The sequence below is a fragment of the Grammomys surdaster genome, unplaced genomic scaffold, assembly GCF_004785775.1.
Source record: "Grammomys surdaster isolate TR1022 unplaced genomic scaffold, NIH_TR_1.0 272, whole genome shotgun sequence".
Classification (NCBI taxonomy): Eukaryota; Metazoa; Chordata; class Mammalia; order Rodentia; family Muridae; genus Grammomys; species Grammomys surdaster.
Genome location: NW_021604713.1, coordinates 26,559 through 36,134, shown reverse-complemented (window position 1 = coordinate 36,134; position 9,576 = coordinate 26,559). Strand labels below are relative to the sequence as shown.

General features: G+C 43.6%; 1 protein-coding gene across 1 annotated transcript in view; it reads left to right on the top strand.

The window, feature by feature from the left end:
• The window catches only part of Acaa2 (acetyl-CoA acyltransferase 2), a 26,247-nt gene that overhangs the window by 8,022 nt on the left and 8,649 nt on the right, over positions 1-9,576 (top strand). Inside the window, exons 3-7 of the mRNA XM_028776755.1 lie at positions 1,955-2,083; positions 2,880-2,996; positions 4,709-4,856; positions 7,695-7,870; positions 8,446-8,575. Of these exons, the coding sequence (XP_028632588.1) occupies positions 1,955-2,083; positions 2,880-2,996; positions 4,709-4,856; positions 7,695-7,870; positions 8,446-8,575 (700 nt within the window). The remainder of the gene's footprint in view (positions 1-1,954; positions 2,084-2,879; positions 2,997-4,708; positions 4,857-7,694; positions 7,871-8,445; positions 8,576-9,576) is intronic.

Genomic DNA, 9,576 nt, shown 5'->3' with positions numbered 1-9,576 from the left:
AGTGATAAATAGTATCAGCTTTATTGATAAATAGTACCCGTGATAAATAGTATCAGTTTTGTTGTGTTTGAGCTTCTGTTCCTAAAATCAGTATTTTTATTTCCTTGTACTGGAACAGGAACTCAGGACTCCGGTGTGCTAAGCAGTTGCTCCACTAACACCCTCAGAGCGCTTCCCACTTTTTATACTGAGTCAAGATCTCACTAAGTTACCCAGTCTGGTCTTAACATTTGCTGTGTGGCCCAGCCTACCCTTGAACTTGCAGTCCTCCTGCCTCAACCTCCTGAATATAGGCATGCACCACCAAGCCCAGCTCTTTCCTATTGCCTGTTACTGAGTTTGTCAAGGCATTGAGCACAATCATACTCAGATGCCAGTTTTCAATCATCTTGTTCTCTGTCTTCCTCTTACAATAAGCTTTTTCTACTGTCCTAAGTGTCTCAGGGCTAAAACTGACTTCAGAGTCATTCTGTAAGGGCCCATGGAGAAGATAAAACAAAAAGGGAAATGATTCTCAGAAAACAGCAGCCAAAGTAGGTGTCTGGTGTGTGTGCATCATGCAGGAGAACCACACTAGAACACAGAGGTAGGAATATATTAACTCATTTGTTAAAGCCTCAAGAATTCATTCAGTCAGACTCAGAGTTAGGCTATTTGAATAATCAAAATTACTCTGCCTCTACAAAAGACATGCAAAATCCTTTTGCAGATGACTCTTCCCACCTTAAGTTCACAGGTGTGGTCACACCAAAGCCCGTGCTGCCTGAAAACCATGGTGTGCACACTCCAGCCCAGGTCCAGACGTGCAGCCCAGTGTTCTTCCTAGTGGTTCAGTGCGTGTATTTTTCTTTTGTAAAAATTCCTCATTTAGGGACTGAAGAGATGGCTCAGTGGTTAAGAGAACTGACTGCTCTTCCAGAGGTTCTGAGTTCAATTCCCAGCAACCACATGGTGGCTCACAACCATCTGTAATGGACCCAATGCCCTCTTCTGGTATGTCTGAAGACAGTGACCATTGTCTCAGATGCGTAAAATAAATATATCTTTTAAAAAAAAATTCCTCATTTAGGATCTGGAGAGTGGATAAAGTGCCTGCCAGAGTTTGGATCCCCAGTACCTATGGGAATGATAGTGTGGTGGCCTGCTGAGTTCTTGGGAGGCAGAAGCAGGATCCCCTGAGCAAACTGACTACTTACAGTAGCCAAAGCAGTGGGCTCTGAAGAAATAGATGCTACCACAGTAGATAAGTGGGCATTGACTGCAAAAGATACCCTTTGTCAACTTCTGATCCCTTCATGAGTACACATGTGCACACAGACATGTGAACTCAGACAAGCAAATACACACACACACATGTATACATATTCAAATAAACTAGTTCATTATTGGTAAATAGGTAAATACATACAATAAGATATTTTAAGAGAACTACAAAAGAATGCCCATTGAGTACAATCTGTTCAATTCCATTGGTTTGTAAAATAAGATGATTTCCCGTAAATAATGAAATAGTCACCAAGTTAGATGATGCTCTTCTGATTTCCTTCTCCTTCCACTCAACATTCTAAACCACTAACCCATAAGTGTACAAAATTTGTTGGGTTTAATTTGGAAAAATTTCAGACCTCTACAAAAGAGTAGTGTAGTGAACACTGTAAAAACTTTACTGCTGTGGACCAGTTCTTCATGATTTATTGAATTTATTTGATCCTTTCCTGTAATAAAGGTATTATATACTGCCTGTGTGTATGTGTCTTGTGTGTGTGTATGTGCGCGTGTTTGCCCAAGACCAGAGGTTGACATCAGGACATCATCCCTCCACTTTATGTTTTGAGTCAGGGTCTCACTGTATCTGGAGCTCACTGGCTAGATTGGCTGCAAAAAAAAAGCATTTGCATGTCTTCTTTGATTGTTACTGCCTTTCTTATGAAGTGAATTTTTTTTTCCTGTCCAGAGCTCTTCAGATGCAGCATACCTGGCGAGGCATGTGGGTTTGAGAGTGGGAATCCCAACAGAGACTGGGGCCCTCACCATCAACAGGCTCTGTGGCTCTGGTTTCCAGTCCATCGTGAGCGGATGTCAGGTATGGGCAGCCTCCCTATGTACCTCTCTGAACGTGCTGATAGGTATTTGAAGAACTGCTCCCCTTCAATAGTGCATTGCAGCCTCTGATCCCTCAGTGCCTCCAGGTAATTAACACAGGCATAGCATGTGGGGGAGCTGTCTTCACATTGGTCTCTGTGACAACATACTTTGTGGGTCCCTGCTCCCCCAGAATTAACTTTAAACACAATGCCTGCCTCTTAGAAGCTCATTATTTGCATCTTTTCTGAGAGATGGAAAGCAAGAGCTGGAAAAATAAAGTAGATCCTCTTTATGAGCCTCCTAATTCACCAGTTCCATTAATAGGACTTTTACCCTAATTTTTATGACTTTTAAATCAATGTGCCCTTTATTATATTTTTAAACCAGAGATTAGTATCTCTGTGGGTTTTCCAGATTAATATTGAAATAAGAATCATTGTACTTAGGTGTGGCTTGCACCTATAAGCTCAGAGTTTAGGAGGCTGAGGTGAAGGCTCACCACACCTCCCCAGCCAAAAGGTGAGCTGCAGAATGAGACCCTACCAGAGAACAGACGAAATAGGTGAGGTATGCTACTCTGGCACACCCAGCTGAGGGCTGTTCACTTCACCCACTGGTGTCTTTAAGTAGATTCTTTAACATCAGCTTTTCAATAACGTTAAACATTTCTTTTTAGGTTATTATAAATTAAGACACAGTATTTGTTTAAATCACCACTAAGTAATAAAGCTTTTGTGTTTCTCAACTCATACTCCGGATACAGTAGAAGGAATTTTGTGTCTGTTTTTCAACAGGAAATCTGTTCAAAAGACGCCGAGGTCGTCTTGTGTGGGGGAACAGAGAGCATGAGCCAGTCCCCCTTCTGCGTCAGAAACATGCGCTTCGGAACCAAGCTTGGATTAGATATCAAGGTTTGGACCATTAACTTTCTTATATAAATTCTTCTATTTATATATATAATTTTAATAATGTAACTTTTTAAAGGAGAAAAGAGTAATTTTGAACCCAGCTTTGTTCATGGAATACCACCAAGATTTATATGGTTTAAAATTTATAGGCTATGTCAAAACTCATTAGTTTTAGTGTTTGGATCCACACAGGATTATACTTCACATGTCAAAGAAACCACAGGGAACGTGGAGGAAGAAAAGAAATAGATTTATTTATGAGTGATCCTAGTGACTAGGCTTTTGCTGTGGATTGTGGGAGTTCAGCTAGGTTTCTTCATCACAGAAAGTGCTGAGTCGGCATACATCTGTTTGATCAAATTGTCAGAAGAAAACGTGGTCCTCCACCTCTGAGAGCTGTCTGTAGGAACAGCAGCTGTGATACAGGAGGGCAGTGCATTGCCCTGCTCACAGGAAAGGGCTAATGGCCTTCTGTGTTTTTCTGCATTGTCCAGAAGCCAATGAGACCACTCAGTAAGAGTGCCGGCTGTGCAAGCACGAGGACCTGAGGCCAAGTCCCCAGCACCACATAAAAGGCTGGGTGTGACTGCACGTGTCTTTAGCCTTGGTATTGAGAAATAGGGACAGGCAGATCCCAGGAATACTCTGGCAAGCCAGCCTCGCTAAAACAGAGCCTCCACTTCAGTGAGAGACCCATCCTAAAGGCGTAAAGTAGAAGGCAGTAGAGAAAACTGTCAGATCCTCTTCTGGCTTCTGTATGTGCACATACCTCCTCACACTCACGTTCATACACAACATGCCTACCACACACACATGCACACACTAAAAATAATGTAAATGAATAATTTTTTTTGTACAAGGAGAACTTTGTAATAGTGACAACTGACTTCCACTCTTCTCTCACTTTCTCACCTCGTCCTTTGGAAACTAAGAAAACTAGACTTAGAGAGCCCAAGTATTTCAGACATTGCATATACTTAAAAACTCTCTGCCAAGCCGGGCGGTGGTGGCACATGCACATGCCTTTAATCCCAGCACTTGGGAGACAGAGGCAGGCAGATTTCTGAGTTCAAGGGCAGCCTGGTCTACAGAGTGAGTTCCAGGACAGCCAGGACTACACAAAGAAACTCTGTCTCAAAAAACAAAAATAAACAAACAAAAAAAAATCCCTCTACCAAGATGGCGACTTGAAGATTATGGGCAGTGTCAAGGGGAACATCACTCCCAGATGCTCCGATGGTGTGGTGATGCCTGTCAATCTTGTCTGTTCCTCAGTGACTCTGTCTCTGGTCTTCTTGATCTAGTAATAACAAATAGAGCCAACTGCACCTGTCACTGAAGGGCGGGGCTGGAAAAGCTGGGCATCTGCTCTTCCCCCCCCCAACCACATGACAGTTTGCTTAAAGGGGCTGCAGGAACACCCTATCTAAGTGCCCAGTGTTGGGCTTCTCACCAAAGCAGGCACTTACGGTTGTGGAGTAAACTCCTGCACTCTCCTCTTGTACACTTACAGTTCTGTATGTAGAGTGGCATTCATTTGATTTGTGAGACATTGGATATTCTTTAAATATTAGATTTTCTCAGTGTCCCAGAATCAAATATGATTGGAAATAATTAATGCGATTGTTATAGAGATCTAAAGAAATTATGACATATTATGACATGTTCCTTCCAAAGATAATGCTTTAACACACTACTGCCTGATGTCCTTCTAGCTGGAAGATACTTTGTGGGCAGGATTAACAGATCAACATGTTAAGCTGCCCATGGGAATGACTGCAGAGAACCTTGCTGCAAAATACAACATAAGCAGAGAAGACTGTGACAGATACGCCTTGCAGTCCCAGCAGAGGTGGAAAGCTGGTTGGTATAGAGAGGGCACAGGGGAGGTTTCATCCTGAAGGGTACAGTGGTCATACAGTAATGTGGTTTTAAAACTCATAGTTTCAGAGTTACTGTTACTGAAAATTTCATGTGGCATTTCTCTTCTGAAATAAGTTAGTGCCGCTTTTAACAGGAGTGTGGAGAGCTAAAGGGATGGGTTAGCCATTAAGAGCCCCGGCTGCTCTTGCAGAGAACTCATGTTTGGTTTCCAGCACCCACATAGCGGCTCACTATTGCCTGGAACTTCCGTTCCAAAGGATCCAATCCCCCTCCTGGCCTCTATTGGCAGAGCATACATGAGTCAGACATCCATACAAAGAAAACATATTCACATACAATTTTTAAAAATTAAATATTTTTAAGAGGTATTTGGGGCTCCTGAGGAGAGCTTAGCCATTAAGAGTGCTTCCTGCTCCTACAGAGGACCCAGGTTTGGTTCCTAGCACCCAAATCAGGTGGCTCACTACCGCCTGTAACTCAGCTTCCAATGGATCTGATGCCCTTGGGCTTCCATGGATATGTGCGGGTATTTGGTGCCTAGAAACTCACATAGACACACATACACACATAAGTAATAAGTTAGTGAATAATCTAATAAAAAAAAAAAAAGTGGAACATCACTTGGTCCCATCTGAATGTGGGGATTTTGTCCTGAACTGGTCCTGGTTCCCATAATGAGGCATTTGATTCACCTCACAAGAGGGGATGCTCAGTACAACAGTGGAGGAAGAGTTTGGGGTTTTTCTTTTCTGGAGGTATTGTTTTGTTTGCCAACTGTAAAGTCATATCAAAAATAAAGTAGCCAAACCACAATAATACATGCCTTACACCCCAGCACTCAGGAGGCAGAGGCAATCAGAACTCTGTGAGTTCTGGGCCAGCCTGGGTTTCATAGCAATTTCTAGGCAAGCCAAGGAATGCAAAGTAAGTAAAACCCTGATTCAGGGAAAGAAAAAAAATTGGTATTTTTCCTGATTTACCTTATTGTAGAAACAGTAGTCTACTACAGTCCATTCCAGTCCAAAGTAGATAACTGGCCTTTCCCATGATCCATGTCGTAATCCTACAGAGAGGGGATCTGCCACTGGGGGAAGGCCAGTGGGCATCTTTTGATGTCTCTTTCTCCTGTTCCTCATTGTAACTGACTCAGGGTTAATTAGTCCAAGACCCTCATGCTCCGGCCTCATGATACACACTTTTCTCCAGAATGAGGATCAGAGCAGCTATTGAGTTATCAATAACAGCTTGAAGGATTTATTAGTCCTCTGAAAAAGAATCTAACTGAACTATTGTTACTGTAATTCAGTGGATTGGGGACGTTTTTGATGTGGTGTCAGTCCACTCAGAGGAGTAAACAGGATGGAGCTGATGTCATCCAACTCGTCTGAGCTTCAGTTATTTCTAAGGTGTTCCTGGTCCAGAGGGCACCAAGTCATCTCTGGGATTTCTAATTCTGTCCTAGAGAAGGTGCCTGACTTCAGTTACTCACAGAACACCTATAAAACAGAGATATCCTTTCCTGTTTCTCAAAGAGGAAAATCAAGCTAAATAAGAGCAGATAAGGAAAGGGGGGTTGTTTGTTTGTTTGTTTGTTTGTTTTTTATCTTTTCAACTGAAAAGTGATCTCAGAGTTCAGGTAGAGGGCTGGCAAGCAGCTCAGTGGGTAAGAATGTTGCTACACATGCACAAGGACCTGAGTTTGAATCCCCAGCACCCGTGTAAAAGCTGAGCATGGCCTCACTCCAGCATTAGAAAGAAGTGTCAGATGGATGCTAGGAGCTAGCTGGCTAGCCAGAGTAAGCAGAACAGTAAGCTTCATGTTTAGTGAGACACTCACTCTTAAGGGAACAAGGCAGAGAATGAGAACAGGAAACCTCAGGTCTCTGAAAACATGCATATATATACACACATACACCACACACATACACACACACACACACACACACACACTCTAAGGTAGTAAGTTTTCCTGACCAACTCTGTTGCTTAAGTGCTAGATGACTCCAGTCCATTCTAATCTATGGAGGTCTAAAGTAGGTAGGATGTTTTACCAATAATTCTATCAGTGACAGCTCTTGTCATCTCTTCAGGCTATCACTGTTTCAGCCATCAAGCATTGCTGGCATAGGTAGCTTGGTGATGGTTTAATTACTTATTTTTTTCACCAAAAATTTAAAAAAGTCGAATGTATTTAGTGCTATTACATCCACATTTAAGACAGCTGTCAGTCTAGAATCTCATAAGGGAAACATTTAATAATAATGTCAAAGTAGGAGCTCAGGATATGGCTCAGTAGTTAAAATGCCTGCTGTGCAAGCATGAGGACCTGAGTTCAAATCCCAAGAACTCACATAAGCTGGGTATGGCAGAGCCATCTACAGTCCTCATGTTCCCAATGAAAGATGGGAGGCAGAGACAGGAGAATCCCCAAAAGCTCAATATACCCCCCCAAAAGCAGCAAACAACAAGACAGAAAGACTCAGCCTCAAGCAATGTGGGAAGAGTGGTCAAGCACCAGAGGCTGTTCTCTTCACATGCCACACACGCCCCACACACAAGTCCCTACCCCCACCCACCATGCCCCTAGTCCCCCACACCACCTCCCCACCCCACATACACCCACACACATACACCATGCCCCCATGAATGGTAATTTTTTAAAAAAGTCTGGATGGCATGTTTAATCCTCTAATAAGAAAGCAGTTTGCTGAGGAGGATAGAACTGAAGAACCCTCTGAACAGATCAGGAGTTGACAGACACACTCTCCTGATATCTTTTTGGAGCTTCGCTCTGATCTTGGCTGTTTACTGTTTCAGCTAATGAGGCTGGCTACTTCAATGAGGAGATGGCACCCATTGAGGTGAAGACAAAGAAAGGCAAACAGACCATGCAAGTGGATGAGCATGCTCGGCCCCAAACAACGCTGGAGCAACTGCAGAAGCTCCCACCTGTGTTCAAGAAAGAGGGGACAGTCACAGCAGGGAACGCCTCGGTGTGTTATTGCATCTGCTTATATTCCTCCCACCAGGATTCCTTCTTCCAAATGATTGTGAAATCTCTTCCAGATATGTCTAGAAGCGTCCTAGCCTGTAGTTGTTTAACTTATACTGGTAGCGTTTATATTTTGTTGAGTTTTCAGTCTTAACACAAAATCTTGTAGCTAGGGACCTTGATAATCTGATTTCTTCACCCTTTCGGGACATTGAAAGGAAATCCTCCTGGCTTATGTGGTCACTTTCCATACCTCATACCAATCCTCTCTCACACAATTCACCAGATGTCTTTTTACATCTACACATATCTGATGTCAGACTTCCCGCCCTGCCCACTTTTTCTGCATGCTTTCCTGTGGTCCCTTGGGGAAGTTTTACCCCATGCTTAAGTGATCTCTGAAGCAGCCTTCCCCCCACCCCCACCCCACCCCGCTTTCAGTGGCATCCCTCACTTTATCAGTGGTCTTCTGCACAGGCCCAAACCTCATTCTGCTCTGTAGCTGACTCAACCATTAGCTCAAACCTTGATGAACCAGCTTCTTTTACTGGCTAATCTCCTGCTTCTGTTTCTAAGGGGGTGTCTGACGGTGCTGGGGCTGTCATCATAGCCAGCGAAGATGCTGTCAAAAAACATAACTTCACACCCCTGGCCAGAGTTGTGGGCTACTTTGTGTCTGGATGTGATCCTACTATCATGGGTATTGGTAAGTTTATCATGAGAACTGTTCTATTATTGCAGGGAGGTCGGTTTGGGCATTCAGAGTCTTGGGAAAGTAACCAAATCAAGATCCCTAGTGGGATCAGTCAATCAGATCATATTTGTGAAGAACTGTCCTACACACAACAGAAAAAAACAAGACCATGTATACTGTCATAGGCATACTGTCTGAGGGGTTTAAAAGTCGTCACACAGAGGGGCTGGAGAGATGTTGCCATGGTAAGAGTGCACGCTGCTCTTTCCTGAGATCCGAATCAGGTGGCTCATAACTGCCTGTCATTCCAGTTCTAGAAGAATCTGATTCTCCTGGCTTCTGTGGGCACATACACACATGCACACACACACATATGCACACACATACACGCACACACACATACGCATGCACACATACATATATGCTCATACAAGCACACATGGTGTGTACATGCACACACAGACCACATATGTACACATAAAAGTTATAAAAATATAAAAATCAACACAGAAAATAGAGGGAACTGGAGTTGTAGCCCAGTGGCAGAGCCCTTACAACACCCATGTAAGGCTTAGGTTTGGTCCCCAGCCCCAGGGGAAAGGAAGGAAACAGAATCACACAGTGAAGTCTGCTCAGGAGCCAGTGTCACAGCTCCACAAACACTGGTGACTTAGTCTTCCCAGCTTGCAGCTCCGGTGAGACTTTCTGGTAACTGAGAAAGTGGAAGGCCTGTGTGTTTCCAGACCACAAAAAGGAAGAGTGAGCATGAGCCTCCGACTGCCTCAGAAAATCACAGTTCAGTTGGCAACGCGCCCTGGTTCTGCGCTGTGAACTGTGGGCACGCGTCAGATGGCTGGCCTGACAGTACGGGATGGGAACTGCTGATACTTTTCAGGCCAAGGCTATTTATTTGTATTAATTAGAAGTAGAACAAAGAACATGTAAGCATGGTAGTGTACATGTAATTCCAGCTCTGTGGCAAGATCCCAACTCAGAGGGGGGGCAGGGAGAGG